Source organism: Meleagris gallopavo, chromosome 4 (genome assembly GCF_905368555.1).
Source record: "Meleagris gallopavo chromosome 4, MGAL_WU_HG_1.1, whole genome shotgun sequence".
NCBI classification, from domain to species: domain Eukaryota; kingdom Metazoa; phylum Chordata; class Aves; order Galliformes; family Phasianidae; genus Meleagris; species Meleagris gallopavo.
Genome location: NC_139407.1, coordinates 25,736,636 through 25,752,013, shown reverse-complemented (window position 1 = coordinate 25,752,013; position 15,378 = coordinate 25,736,636). Strand labels below are relative to the sequence as shown.

General features: G+C 40.9%; 1 protein-coding gene across 4 annotated transcripts in view; it reads left to right on the top strand.

Annotated features, from left to right (window-relative positions):
- The window catches only part of PTPN13 (protein tyrosine phosphatase non-receptor type 13), a 106,968-nt gene that overhangs the window by 80,229 nt on the left and 11,361 nt on the right, over positions 1–15,378 (top strand). For 3 of the 4 annotated variants that reach the window (XM_085222530.1, XM_085222529.1, XM_085222532.1), the window contains 17 exons: positions 245–301; positions 750–842; positions 2,134–2,241; positions 2,330–2,461; positions 2,771–3,237; positions 4,151–4,294; positions 6,070–6,163; positions 7,135–7,220; positions 7,306–7,468; positions 8,281–8,495; positions 8,598–8,696; positions 9,877–10,238; positions 10,395–10,569; positions 11,832–11,990; positions 13,023–13,194; positions 13,291–13,501; positions 14,487–14,557. In XM_085222530.1, the coding sequence (XP_085078656.1) occupies positions 245–301; positions 750–842; positions 2,134–2,241; positions 2,330–2,461; positions 2,771–3,237; positions 4,151–4,294; positions 6,070–6,163; positions 7,135–7,220; positions 7,306–7,468; positions 8,281–8,495; positions 8,598–8,696; positions 9,877–10,238; positions 10,395–10,569; positions 11,832–11,990; positions 13,023–13,194; positions 13,291–13,501; positions 14,487–14,557 (2,808 nt within the window). The remainder of the gene's footprint in view (positions 1–244; positions 302–749; positions 843–2,133; positions 2,242–2,329; positions 2,462–2,770; positions 3,238–4,150; positions 4,295–6,069; positions 6,164–7,134; positions 7,221–7,305; positions 7,469–8,280; positions 8,496–8,597; positions 8,697–9,876; positions 10,239–10,394; positions 10,570–11,831; positions 11,991–13,022; positions 13,195–13,290; positions 13,502–14,486; positions 14,558–15,378) is intronic. The other variant, XM_085222531.1, reaches the window with a different exon arrangement.

Below are 15,378 nucleotides of genomic sequence, written 5' to 3'. Positions count from 1 at the left end.
TTCTTTAATTCTTTGACTTTGTGTGAGCTTCCACCTATTTGAACTTTGAATTGCGATCAAAGCACATTAATGGTTGGAATTTGCTCAACCATAGCTACATTGGTGTTTGCTCATTTTAAAAATAAGTACTCTGCTGTTGTGATGGGCTCATGCATGTTCTTTGTAAAGCCTAATGAGTGTTCAGAGCTTTCTTGGGGGGAAAAAAAAAACGTATTAACGTCTAATACTTGCATTCATGTTGCAGGTGTTAGCATGAGTAGCTCTGGAAATCTTCCATCATCAACACCATTAAAAGAAAGCAGTAAGTTGATCAATAATAATACATCCATCCCATTGGTGAAGCCAGTAACTTTTAATTTGTGCTTGTTGAGAGCTTCACTGGCTCTCAACAGAGCCAGATGTTCGGTTCTTTGACTATGCTTAGATATTTCTAATGTTGATTGTTTCACTTAAAGATTGTTGTTAAGAGAATTCATTCAGTAATCTTTTAGTAACTTAGAACCGTAGAATGGCTTAGGTTGGAAGGGACAGTCATGCTGCTAAGGACCCCATCCAACCTGGTCCAGGGAAGGGGCATCCACAGCTTTTCTGGGCAACCTTCTCTTCACAGCTGGACCCACTATTTTAGAAAGGATTTTCAGATTATCAGAGGAGCAATCTCTTCTATGGAATAGAACATAAAGGCAAACCTGAAAGGATGTCAGCGTGCACATGTTCTGGTGTCTGATTAAGAAATGTTGGCTTTTCAGGTGACTCTCTGCAAACAACAGAGAGCAGAGTTTCCTCACCAGAAAGAGAGATCACTTTGGTGAACCTGAAAAAGGATGAAAAAATGGGCTTGGGTATGTGGCTTTAACATGGTTGAATTGTTTTGGATGTTTATGGAAGCTGAAAATAATGTAAAGATTTTGTGTTCTGTATTTAAGTATCTATTGTAGGACCGAGGAAAATAGTTATGAGCTGTTTTTTTTAAAGACATTTAAGATGCAGAAGCCTAGACTTTCTGCTGCTGACTTGAGCAGTGTTGGCCAAATCTGTTTCTTGGTTTCTCTGTATTACGTGTGAGCTCACATTTCTGATTACTGTGAAATAATCATAAAGAATGGCATTGAAGTTTTGTCTTTGTGTTCAAATAAAAGGATTGTGTCATGTGCACACCTCACAGTAGTGATGACTTAGAAGTTTTCAAGAAGCAAAGCTTATAAAGCTATTGTAAATTAATTGTGTACTTTTAAAATATTCTCATTATATAGTTGAATTGAACTTCAATTATGAGATTTAGTGAGCCCAGAATCTGAGATATTTGGATTCCATTCCTTGTTTTTCTACTGATGTTTTTCATAAACCCCCATCATTTTCCCCTGTAATTTGGTATCAGATACAGTTTAGGGGAGTTCTTTGAAGCATCTCTGTTCTGTAACAGAGTACTATAATGTAAATTTGAAGAAGGAAAAAGTCCTGAAGATCGAATTTAGTATTGACACTGCATAGTAACATAGTAACAGGTTGACAAAGAACAAGAGCAATTCATAAGGACTGTCCCTTCTGCCTTTTCTGCTGTTCCTTTGCTCTTTTTGTTAGAGCAGACAAAGCCTGACATCTTGGATGTTCATATTTCTTGGTCATGAACATCTTTCCCAGGTTTACCTTGTAGAATTGGTAGAAATAGATTGGAAGCTTCAAAACAAAAAAACAAGTTTGGTGCACTTTTAATATAGAGAACTGGTTTTGAAGAACCTAGCTCTTAACACCAGGGTCAGAAATTTAGATGAGGCATCTAAAATTCTGTGAAACAGAAAAAGCATGTTATCTGGCCAGTAGGAATGTACACAGTGTCATCAGAAAGTGCATGCATGTCTCTTGCCCTGGTTGGAGGTTTCTAGGAAGACAACAAAATCCAATTCTGAACTGCTTTTTTAAATTAAGAATGCAATGAAACTTTATCCAAAAGCTTTACTATTTACTTTCATGTAGACTTCTTCAAGATGTATAGATTTATTTTTTTTTTTAATTTCACATTTAATAGAATGACAAAGTTTTTTTTTTTTATGTGCTTTGAAATATCAGCTTGTTCTAAGCTAAGTTAGATTCTGATCATTGACATATATGCATGCTTTGGGCCTTTTTCAATAGGCTTTCAGATAATTGGTGGAGAGAAGACGGGGAAACTTGATCTGGGAATTTTCATTCACTCAGTTACTCCTGGAGGGCCAGCTGATGTGGAAGGATCTCTGAAACCAGGTGAATGGTGTGCAAAAGGAAAGGTATACATGACAGAAAAGACCAAATGTCAGTGTTGGATTATATCTAAACAAACTCTTTTGTTCAGGACACCGATTGATATCTGTGAACAGCACGAGTTTGGAGGGTGTCAGCCACCACACAGCATTAGAAATTATAGAGAATGCACCTGAGGATGTAACACTCGTTATCTCTCAACCCAAAGAAAAGCCATCCAAAGGTATGGAAGTATTCCTTAATATTAAACCACTGATTTGAGCAGCTGACTTAACCGTACATCACTTCTGTGCACCCCAGTTAATATGTGCTTACAGTTGTGTTAGAGACTGACAGTGGAAGTGTTAACCTTTACAGTAGGATCATTTGAGGTAGTTTTCAGTGAAGGCACACTGATTGCACCTTAAATAGAAAGCATTCTGCATGGTATAGAATGGTAAAACCTCACACGGCCGTAAACTGAGAAAAATGTGTAATATTGAAAACAGGATGTGACCAGTCCCTGCTGACTGTCTTCTCTTCTGGCTTTCAGCATCATGCAGCACCTCACACCTCACTAACGGAACCAGGACCTATGTAAGAAGACCATCATCAGTGCAGGACAATGAGGCAGAGTCCTCTTCAGAGCAGCCTAGCAGGTCCCGTGCTCACCAGAGGGCCGTTGCAGGCAGTGTGTCTGCCTTGTCAGGGGGCAGGCGGGATGGGAGTGTGAGCTCCCAGGACTCCAGGACTGAGAGTGCCAGCCTGTCCCAGAGCCAGACGGCCAGCTGCTTTGGCAGACGTGCCAGTGGCAGAGCCCAACAGGATGCGCAGAAGTACAATGACTCCCAGTCTGGGGTTTTGAAAACTAGTGAGAAGAGAAGGTCGTCATCAGACAGTACTCGAGCCAAAATGAAAAGGTCGGGAGTTGTGGAGTCTGTGGAGTATTCTGACCGAGGAGATTCTGACATGGATGAAGCAACTTACTCCAGCAGTCAGGAGCAGCACGTTGCTCAAAAGGCACAGTTCATTTCATGTGAAAATTTCCCATTGGTGTAATAGTGGCAGTGAAATATCTGTCTGTTGGTATGAATGAGGGGGAAAGGCAGCCTAACCTACAGTTTGTCCTCCTAATGGCAAATGCTGATAGCTTATTTCTACCAGTTTGGTGATTTTGTTCAAAATAAGTGAAGAAATTCACTCCTGGAATTTCAAAGCATTTTCCAACATTACCGTGTCATGTCATGGGCATGTCTTACTCAAAGCAGATTCTGCTTTGGAATGAATGTGTAATGCTCTTCTTGATTCATCCATTCATTTAGTATTGTCTAATGTAATCATAGTCTGATGACAGTCCTAAAGAGATAAGAAAAGTAGTACTGATGTAACTGAAATGAGAGCCTAGAGTAGCAACTGAACCTGTATCTTTTGACATTGATCTAAACAATGGAAAAATGCTCTTATCTAATGAAACTTCATTCTTGTCTCATGAAGTTCTGAAGTGAGCCATGCGCTGAGCAGACATTAATCACTTTGCTGAAGGTACACAGCAGAAAGTACTACAAATTCATCCCTAACATGTAATGATCTCTGATTCCCAGCTGATGAAGAGTGGTGCATTAATTTATGCAAATTAATGCAACAGACCCTAAGCTGACGTAATAGTGAAGTTCTAGTTATGTTTTCTGTGTTCCATGACATTAAGGACTCAAGTGCTGAAGGCCAAACGTGTTTCTGCACTAATGCTGTTTGATTGCAGCTGTGGAAAAGTTATAGCACTGTGTCTCATGAGCCATACAGTCTGGTACTTTCCCATGTGGAAACCTTTTGGCTGCAGCTGACTCAGAAACACATTCCTTAGGATCTTATCTGTACAATTCTGTTCTAACAAAAAATCTTTTTTCTTCTTTTTTTGTTGTTGTTTTAAATAAAGGAATCTTCCTCAGCAAATGCAGCCGACAAAATGAACTCTAAAAAGGTTTCTGCAGAACTTCTTAAACCTGGAGATATCTTTGAGGTTGAACTAGCCAAAAAAGATAACGGCTTGGGAATAAGTGTCACGGTACTGTTTGACAAGGTTTTCAGATGTTTTCTCTTTTTCTCTACTCCCATAACCCATTAAATTACTAAATTCCAAGGAAGCAAAATATTTTCTGAAGTCACTGCAGAGCATGTAGTTTTACTTATCTACAATTAATCTTATCAAAGCTGAAAAATAGTATTGTAAATCCTTCACACCATCTCCCCTTCAGGTAACCTTCATTTGATGTTTTGCAGTGAAATCCCAAAGTCAATCTCACCACAGCAGCTGCTTTGCAAGTACAGACAGAAAGATGGGCTTTGTCCCTTCCTCCCCAGTAACATGGCAAGTTTGCACGGGGGAGAAATTAGAGATCTCCTGCTGGGCATCACCTGAAGAAAAAGAGTATTTGTACTCCACACACACGTACTGTGTTGTGTTCTCCCTCTGCTGGTTAAAAGGCAGAAAGCAAAAAACTACTGAGATGCAATTTAGACCTGTCTTGCCTCCTTGCAAGTTACTGCCCTTAGGAGACAAAAATGTACTTTTAATGGATGAATTTCTCATCAGGTTATAAAATTTTGTTGGTGAATCACATTTAGAGAGTGCCACACCTCACAGTGAGAGATGAAGAGAATGAATCATAAGTGATACGTACACATCTTTTGCTGCTCTGTTTTTGTTTTGTGTTCGGAAATACATCTGAGGTTTTTAATTTTCCAGAATTATCTCTGGTTGATGGATCAGTAGACTTTGCAATAATTTGAGAATGGAAAAGCAGCATAAATTATAATAATAGAGAGCAGCTATAAACTATAGATCAAATCTATTGGGTTTTAGTGGCTGCTTATATCTAAACCAAGTCAGTCTTTTCCCAAGTGTGACCATGTGGATATGTATATGGGTGGAGTTGGAATTTGTAACCACTGAAGTTACATTGCCCTGTCAAGCTCTCAGTGTGAAGTGACTGGAGTCACAAAGGGTGAGCAGGACGTGGTTACTGAACAGCAGCAAGTCTGCAGAGCCTGGGGCTTTGCAGAAACCATCACAGAATGCCAAGAATGCAGTGATTGCCCTTGGAGGATTACCAAATAGTGCCTTCATTCTGCTTTCCTTCTTCAGTCTCCACTCTGAGCCTTGCACGGCCATCCTGCATAGTGGTTAAAAGAAGAGGGACACAATCAACTCTGTGCTTTAATCTTTCAGATGTAGCATCACGCTCTTTCAGAGTGAACGTTAACATTTTGTTCGTCTCCTTCCTCCCTCCAGTTTGTGGAGCAGTTCTGACAGTGTAGTGTTGGCTGTCTGAGAGCCTGGAATGCAGAAGCCCACAGAGAATAGTGCCATTTGAGCTTGAGCAGTTTTCTCAGTGTAGACCTTCAAATTTCTATGACCTGAGAGAAAAGAAGCACTCCTCAGTTTGTGTTACATCAGAGGGTGAATTGGAGTAGGACACTGCATGGGATACATCTCTTTGGCTGTTGCTGCTGGATGTGCTCATACAGTTCTTGGAGCTTTGTGTGCATGCAAGCATGTTAACTCCAGCACAGCAGACATGCTTTGCTGCAGGATACCTCTTTGATTGGAATGCATTTGCATTGTGATACATTGTGTTTGTACAGTCTTCCACCCTAGGCTCACTCATAACAAATTGCATGACTGTGAACCATGCTTTGTAAAATGTTTTTGTTCGACAATTTGGCCTTTCCTTTTATGTGCCAGTAGTCAAAGTGCTTCCTTGAGTGCAGCTATCCTTGTAGTGTATTGCATTGAATTACAAAGTGTTCTAGCTGTAAAAAGACTGACAAATCCCATTTTTGCTCTCCTTTTAGGGTGGTGTAAACACAAGTATAAAGCACGGTGGTATTTATGTGAAAGCAGTTATTCCAAAAGGAGCAGCTGAAGAAGATGGCAAAATAGAAAAAGGTATTTTGAGTCATTCCATCAGGGGTTCTGAATGTGAGAAATAGTCAGAGAACTGTCCAGGGTAGGCTTGAGGGTACACTGTGGCTTGGAAGCTGAGAAATCTGTTTGACAAAGGAACAATCAGAGAAGGCTTCAGGAGGAGGAATCCCTTTCCCGATGTCACGTGTTTATGGTTTTAATTCAGGATTTTGTCTCAAATGTTCTGACAGGTAATTGTGCAGATGAAGTTAACACTAAGACAAAGTAGAGAACAGCTGTAGAACCAAAAGAAAACTGCAGAGATTGTGGAAGGGAAAGTATGAAATCTGCTGCAGGATTATTATCCATAGTGCAGCCTGTAGTGATGGAGAACACTTCTCTGTGTCAGCCCTGGGGAGGGAGAGCTTTTGTGTTATTTGTGGCCCTTTCACTTAGTGTACAGGGTAACTTCATACACTAAATCAATGTAATGGCTGTGGCTTTTCTTGTTTTTGAGCCAGGCTTCAGTCCGTACTAGAGAGAGAACTGCCCTTACAGATTGAGATTGGTTTTTAATATAGATATAAGAGCTTTGTGGCAGGTCATCATTCCAGTAGTTAATGCTGGCTTTGACATGGGATAAACCCAGGTTGGTTTAGTTGCAAAGTTCTCCTCTGTGCTCAGAAGAGGGACAGGAGATTGGATATTAGGAAACATTTCTTCTCAGAAAGAGTAGTGAGGCATTGGGCAAGGCTATCCAGGGAGATGTTGGAGTCACCATCCCTGGAGCATTCAAGAACCATGAAGATGTAGCATAGGAGAGCTGTGGTCAGTGGACAAGATGGGGAATGAATTGAGATTGGACTAGATAATCTTAATGGTCTTTTCCAACCTCAGTGATTCTATGATTTGATTATTTACTGCCTTTTGATTAGTCAGTGCCTTTGTTAGCTGAGAGTTTAAGGTTTCTGTTTTTTATAATTTTTTATATTTTTATAATTACTTATTTCTAGGTGACCGTGTGCTTTCTGTCAATGGGGTTAGTTTGGAGGGTGCTACTCATAAACAAGCTGTGGAAATGCTGAGAAACACTGGACAGGTCAGTGGCTAAAGATCCTGACAAACTAGACTATGCTATCTCCATGACCACTGCCAGTTAACCAGAGGATGTTTCATCTTTTCAGGTGGTGCATCTACTGTTGGAAAAAGGACAGCTTTCTGTGGCAAAGGCTCATGCTCCAGTAACACCACAGTGTACACCTCCAAATCTGGTTGGACTATGTGAGCCTCAGGAAAAACCAGCAACAAGAACTACAAACACCAAAGACTACAGCTTTGTCACTGCAGGTCTGGTCTGGTCATGTAGAAAAACACTCAAGGAAAGCATCCTTGAGTTTTATATAATTGTTTTCCTGTATCTCCCGTGAAATAGGAAGACAGGAGTCAGAGCTGATTAGGAATCCATACCAAGTCCCTGCACATCATGCAATTTTTGCATTTCTGTGCCATTGAAATTTGAAGGTTTCCTTTCATATCTTGTTAACGCAGTTCAGTGACTATGAACTGTTTGCTCTCTCAGTGTTCCTTTTTTGTGCCCAGTTTTGCCAGCAGGCCAGGGCTGTAGGACTGTTGAGGTAGAAGGGCGCTGCTAATTCTGGTGCTGCTAAGACAAATGTAGTGGGGGTTAAATCCTCATATAAAAGTGAGAGTTCCTTTCATATAACTGCTGCTCCTGTCTAGATGGGAGCAGACATCCAGAATTGGGACTGGAGAAGGGCCAGTTGTCTGCCTGACCAGAGGCTGATATCTCAGCTCCTCCTGCTACAGAAGTGTGCAAAGGGAGTGGAATCTGTGCATGTGAGGAAACTGCTGCTGGTACCTTTTAGTCTTCTTGGGTAGGGTGCCTGCCAGGAGCTACAGTTGCTTCTCTCACAGGTGTCTGTTCAGTGGCCAGAATAGACACATCAGTCAGCTATGACAGTCTCCTTAACGGGCTTCTGGAGAACTGAACTTTGAGGACACCTTCATGTGCTGTGTGGTGTGGTGTTAGGAAGAGAAGCTATCAACCAGAGAACATCATAGCTGAAGGCAGAGTGCACACCACTTATTTTAATGGCCAGTGTGCTGTAAGAAATAATGTGCTACCGCTTCTCTTACAGAGAACACATTTGAGGTAAAGCTGCTGAAGAACAGTTCAGGTCTTGGGTTCAGCTTCTGCCGTGAGGATAATCCTACTCCAGAGCAGCTGGGCTCAACCATTGTGAGGGTGAAAAAGCTCTTCCCTGGGCAGCCTGCTGCAGAGAGTGGGCAGATAGACATTGGGGACGTCATCCTCAAAGTGAATGGGGCATCGCTCAACGGTTTATCTCAGCAGGTAAGTGATTTTTATTGTCTGTCTTCATGGCATAATTCATGCTGTGGTAGTCCTGCACATCTTGGTGGCTCTGTCTAATACTGAACCCAAATGTGGCTGTAGGAAGTCATCTCTGCTCTGAGGGGAACATCTCCAGAAGTCTCTCTTCTCCTTTGTCGGCCACCGCCTGGTATACTGCCAGACATCGATCCTGCTTTGCTGGTAAGGCCTGTGGCATAAGATTCTTCTTTTTTAATTACTATTTGAGGGTTCATTTACTTGGTCTGGTGGGTTAGTTAATTAAATGCAAGATAGAGAAGGAAAGATGGAGGAACTGTGCTCACAGAAGGTTGGCTCCTGTGGTAAATTCCTCAGGAGTGTACTGAGAATTTCACAGACTTGAAAAGAACGAGGGCCTTTTTTGTTGGTATTTTGTTTGGGGATTTTGTCTTTATTGCTTTTTTTTTTTAATTTTGTATTTCTAGATTTTCAAGTGGGTTTACTCTCTGAGGCAGGTGTTGCTTTGTAGCACATAGATTTGAAGTTGATCTCAAATAGAAACTGTAATGTGTGTGAAATATATTCTATGAAAGAGCAATTTGTCTTTTTCTGGAGTGTGTACAACTAGGAAAGAGACTGTTATATTTACTTGCTGGAATTTAGAGATGCCCAAAAACGATTTTTAAAGCTTGCCATTAGTTAAATTGGAAGAACAGGAAGACATTGCAGGATGCTTGGAAAAAGTGGAAATTAAAATATTTTCTGCAAAAGAGACTGTAGAGAGGAATTTGCCTGAAAAGAAGGCTTTCCATAATGCAGGGTAGAAAGTGTAAAAGGAGCAGAAACAGATTTTCTATGCAAATTATTGTAATTCTATGTTCAAACTAGCAAAGCTGTTCAAGTCCGAGGCAGAAACTTAAATGTACAAAGTTAAGCTAAAATTAGAGTAATAAAAGAAGATGGACGATTGAACAAAATACAAATAACTCATCCTGTAATTCATTTCAAGTACAAAATGCCTTTGATAAAAGAGCATGTATATCAGAATAGGTGAGGGGGAAGCAATAAAGAAACAAGCGACAGTTTTTGTTTATAACACTATTGCAGATTGCTACGTTCATGAATGCAAGAATTTGACCATAAAAGCATGTATGAAGCTTTTAAAATCTGTTTTCCTTAAATGATTTTGCAGTTCTTTAGCATAGTGTGTTTCAAAGTTCTGCATACTTTGTCTTGGCAAAGTTGCATTGTACTTGGCGATACTGCTCTGTGATGCATTCATCCAGCTGGGGCTGCGTCTTGGCAGAAGAGGCCACTCAGTCACAGCCTTTGGTAGTATTATGTGATCTTTGCAATTGCAGAACTGGAGTTTAATCCATTTAAATGTCCTTGCTTTCTGTAGACCCCCATCAATTCACCCCTACAAGTATTTCCAGATGTCAATAGAGAAGTTTCTGGTCCATCGAATGAAGAACAGGGGGATAGCTCAGATGAAAATGAAACTACTGATCTGAGTAAAAGAAGACTGAAGTCTCCCTCTAGGAGAGACAGCTACAGTGACAGCAGCAGGAGTGGTGATGAGGAGACGATGGACTCACTGGCACAGTCAGGCCACAGCTGGAATTCTGCCCTCTGCCAGCCGCCAGATGAAGCTGTGACACAGGAACACAGCCAGCACGAGGCACACAGTGCTCAGGGCAGTGCTCTTCGCACCATCTTGTATTCTGCGCATGAGACTCCTAGCAGCTCAGAGCATGAGAACAGGTGAGTAGTCATAATGATTCCTGTAGAGCACTCATGGGAATGCTTCTTTTGTTTTGCTGGCTAGATCTGTATAAAGTCAATATTGGTTCACGTATTAATTTACTGTTGACAGCCATGTTGTACAAGCTGATCTTTGATGCACTTGTTTGTCTCCAGCACTCTGCTGTTGGATTTGAAATCGATCCCACCGTGTAGAACCATTCCTGAAGTTACCACATCTGTTTTAATAAACAGCTGTTATGCTGCCCCTGCTTCTGAGCTGCCTCCACGCCTGGAAGGGATGGCCTCACTACTCAGCCAGCTAGAAAAAAGTGCTGAAGAATATGAACCGGTAATTTCCTATTTCTGTCTTTCAGTAGTTTAAGTATAACCTCTGAAGTTTTTGTAGCCATAGTTTGGAGAGTGACTGAGTAGAGGATAGCCATATTAATTTACAAATGTGACGATTGTAGGTTATATTTGCACTGACTGGGGGTGTCTTATAAATGGCACTTATGCTTTGAACTGTGGTCATAGAGATGTCTGCAGTTGTTTTCTCTCTGAGGTTTTCAGGGATTGATAACATGTCCCTCTGTGAGTATGAATGCATCTCTGTCTGCATAGGCAGATTTGCATACATATATTTTGTGTATTGTTTTAGCCTAGAAGCTTGGTGTTAAACATTTCCCTAGCTCTAGACAAGTTCTCAGGCTGGACTTATATACCAGTTACCTTGCTGTGTGGTTGTTTAGAGATCATGGGATGAATCAGGCCAGAGGAGGCCTCAGGAAACCCTGTTCTTTGCTGCTTTAATCAAATGCTAAATGTAGCATAGTTTTGAGACTCTTCTGAAATAGCTTCTTGCCACCCTGGAAACATTTGTGTAGAGTATCAGAAGGAGTTTATGCTTCCATAGCCTCACATAATTGATTCACAAATGAAAAAGAATGTGACAGTTGAGCCTTGATACATTTCAGTTGTAGAAGTCTCCCAGTTTACACAGCTGTTCATGCCCATGCTCCCTTTTGAGAACTAACAAACTGTCTCCTTTTTAGTCTCTTCTTCAGAAGTTATTCACAAACCTTCATGGCGTTGTGTGAGTGTCTGTGCAAATGAAACAGATATGCATCTTTCTAATGACAGTTCATGCAAATAAAAATACAGAAGGCATATGCATGCGTGCAGTTCCCAGGAAAGACATAGTTTTATCTCGTTGTAGGAAAACCTATTCACCTACTTCACTTGACTAGTTCCTGCTGTGCTGTCTTGCTCAAAGAGCCTTTTTATTCATGATAGCTGGTTCAGAGTAAAGCAACGTGCCAGTTTTGACGTGAGCCTTCACAACTCTGTTTAGATCATTAGGCTTTTGGTCCAAGGTCAGCTTCATGAAAAAGAGCGTCCTGTCCAAATGAGAGACAAGTGCTGGATATGCTGGATACAGCTGAGCTGAACCTGCTCTTGCAGGTGTCTCAGTGCTATCCAGACTTGTGTTCCAGTTACACCAATTGGTGCATTAGTTATCTATTTCTATCAGTGTTAAAATTCAATTTGCCCATGGTCTAAAGCTGCTTCTGTTTTTTTTTTGTGTTGTTAAGTGCTACTTTCTTCCCCTAGGAAGTAGAACTTCAGGTCACCATGACCAAGTCTGAAAAAGGCAGCCTGGGCTTTACAGTGACCAAAGGGAATGATAATGTGGGCTGCTACATTCATGATATTGTTCAGGATCCTGCCAAAAGTGATGGGAGACTGCAACCTGGAGACCGACTCATAAAAGTGAGAGAATTACCATTTCCAGACAAAGGGGCTGCATGAAAAGAACAACTTTGAGCCAAAACCAAAACAAATATGTGAACTCTGTTGTGTGCTGAAGTTAAATAGAATCATAGAATCATAGAACGGCCTGGGCTGAAAAGGATCTCGAACATTATCTAGTTTCAACCCCCCTGCCACAGGCAGAGTCGCCAACCACTATACCAGGCTGCCCAGAGCCACATCCAGCCTGACCTCAAATGCCTCCAGGGATGGGGCATCCACAACCACTCTGGGTAACCTGTTCCAGTGCGTCACCACCCTCTGGGGGAAAAACTTCCTCTTCATATCTAACCTAAATCTCCCCTGTCTTAGTTTAAAACCATTCCCCCTTGTCCTATCACTGTCAACTCATGTAAACAGTTGTACTTCCTCCTGTTTATACATTCCCTTCAAGTACTGGAAGGCCACAGTGAGGTCTCCCTGGAGCCTTCTCTTATCCAAGCTAAACAAGCCCAGTTCCCTCAACCTTTCTTCATAGGAGAGGTGCTCCAGCCCTCTGATCATCTTAATGGCCCTCCTATGGACCCATTCTAAGAGCTCTACATCTTTCTTGTACTGGGGGCCCCAGGCCTGGACGCAGTACTGCAGATGGGGCCTCACAAGAGCTGAGTAGAGGGGGACAATCACCTCCCTCTCTCTGCTGATCACCCCTTTTTTAATGCAGCCTAGGATATAGTTGGCACACTGCTGGCTCATGTCCAGCTTCTCATCCACCAGGATGAGAATAGCTTAAGGAACAAAAATGTGCATGTTTTTGTGCAGTTAGACAAGGGGAATACAAGGAGAACACTGGGAAGGTTGCTGAAAGGAGTTACAGTGCATCCAACTTAGAGAGAGAAGTATTGATTTAATAAGATACTTACTCAAATACGTGGAGAAGTTGATTAAATACATTGACAGCTCCTAACTTGCTAGGAAATACACACAGATTTGCTGTGAAAGAGGTTTATTTGGAACCTTACTAGGAGATACTCATTGCTTTTGTCTTCACAGGTTAACGACATTGATGTTACCAACATGAGTCATACAGATGCAGTCAGCTTTCTCCGTGCTGCCCCAAAGACTGTCAGATTGGTTCTAGGACGTGTGTTGGAGTTACCCAAGATGCCAGTATTGCCTCACTTGCTGCCTGATATTACACTAACGTGCCATAAAGAGGAGCTAGGTAATAGAGAATTATAGTGCTCTTTCATGCTAATGTCATTATTTTTCTTAAGTTCCAAAGAAAGTTGTTTTGTTTTCTTTCTTTCTTCCTGCACAGGTCTGTTGTTAGCAGGAGGTCATGACAGCATTTACCAAGTTGTGTATATCAGTGACATTCTCCCCAGATCAGCTGCTGCCAGAGAGGAGAGTCTCCATGCATTAGATATTATCCATTATATTAATGGGGTCAGCACACAAGGAATGACACTGAAAGAAGCCAAAAGAACATTGGAAACATCCCTTCCTTGGGTCGTGCTCAAAGTGACCAGGTGCGTTCTGGAACTGCATATTTCCCTGTACTTACTGCTTTTCTCACTGGATTATACGTGGGTAAAACATGCTTCTGGTATAACAGCTATTCACCAGAGCAGTATCAGCTGGCATATTATTGAGGACTGGTGCCACAAAAAGGGAACATATACTCTCAGATTTGCACTTCAGTGCAATAGAAGGGCACTTAGTACTTGCTGTATTTTGTGTTTCTTGGGAAGACAAAGCTGTGTCAAGCAATCAAGCGTTCAAAACATTTGCAAAATATGGCACAGATTGTTTTAATGCAATTATTCCTTCTTTTTTTTTCTTTTTTCTCTTTTAATCAAAAGCATTACTGTGCATTGTACAAATATATTAAAAAAAAAAAAAAAAGAGGGAGAGAAGGAGAAAATATTGTTCTGTGCTTGAATAGTTCCATCGTGTGGATGTTCTGGCACAGCTCTGAATGTCAAAACTCTGGCACAGATCCCAGTACACCACAGTATTTTCACTAATCCTTCTATTTTTATGGAAATACTGCAGTCTGACAAACAGACGTCAGACTACTCTTAAGTTTTAAGTTTTGCTTGGAATGGGAAGTCTGGCAACATTCCTCTCTATTTTGAAACCTCCTAGTCATGCTGATGTTCTTTGCTCCCTCTCCACCTATCCTTTAATTTGAAGGCAAGCAAGGTCAAGTCTTTCTGTCAGAATCTGGAATGAAACTGTACAAAGTCCTCATTGATTCCTGAAGTAGGAACCAACCTAACTACCAGTGCTTCATTTCTGTCATTAAATGTTCTTAGTATTCCAAAACTGTTGAAATGGAAAGTGCAATGAGCAGTTTTGTTGATTGTTGGATATTAAGATATACATATGTACAATAACCATGGTTTTTTTGTTTGTTGGCTGTTTGGCTGCTTTTTTTTTTTTTTTTTTTTTTTTTTTTTTTTTTTTTTTTTTTTTTTAAATAAAAATTTCTGTACACATTTCTTTTCATAGAGATGGTCACCCAGTACTTCCAAAATCCAGGAGCCCAGATAGCTCAGATTCATGGTCAAAGAAAGCTAATGGTAAGATTTCCATGGTCACACTGCATGTGAAATGCACACTGTAAAAATGAAGGAAGTGGTATGGGTCTTACATGCTCTCTAGTGTGCAGTTGCTGCACTACAACTGTGTGTGCTGAGGTAGCTCCAACAGGCAATTAGTCGGTTTCTCTTGCAATTTAGAAATTTTCTCTCATAACAAGCCTGAGTCATTCAAGGAGTAAGTTTAACTGATCCATTATTATTATTACACACATATATATATATATATTTTTTTTTTTACTTGTGTCCTGTTTGTTCTGACTGCAAATAAAAACATCAGTCTAGGCTTCAGGTCTAATTTCATCTTCTCTTTCTCAAGAGCAAAACAGCCCAGACTGATTTTATTGCATCCCCGGGGTTTGTTTCCATCTGTCTGCTCTTCTCTTCACATGTGGTGTCTGCAGTCCCACACATGGCAAGGACTGAGGTTCATCAGTGCCCAGCAGACAAGAGCAAAGGCTTTGAGCATTTTGTAGACAGCACTCCTTTTAGTAGTGACCCAGTGAAAGCAACTCTCTTTTGCTAAGTACTATTCTCTTGGATTCAGTATATTTCACCAGCTACTTCTGCTCCTCTGCTGAATCACTGCGTATGCTACCACTTATATCTGAAACATTTGCTTTTTCCATTGACATTTGTTGCTTTCATTTGTTTTGATTCCTCACAGTCTTGTTTTCCACACTTTTCCATTAATGTATCATTAGTTTTGAATATTGATTTTGCCTCGTGACATTATTTTAATTCTTCCAGTTCATTGTTGCTCACATACTTTTCAACTATAGTAAACATTGTTCCCAAAAACT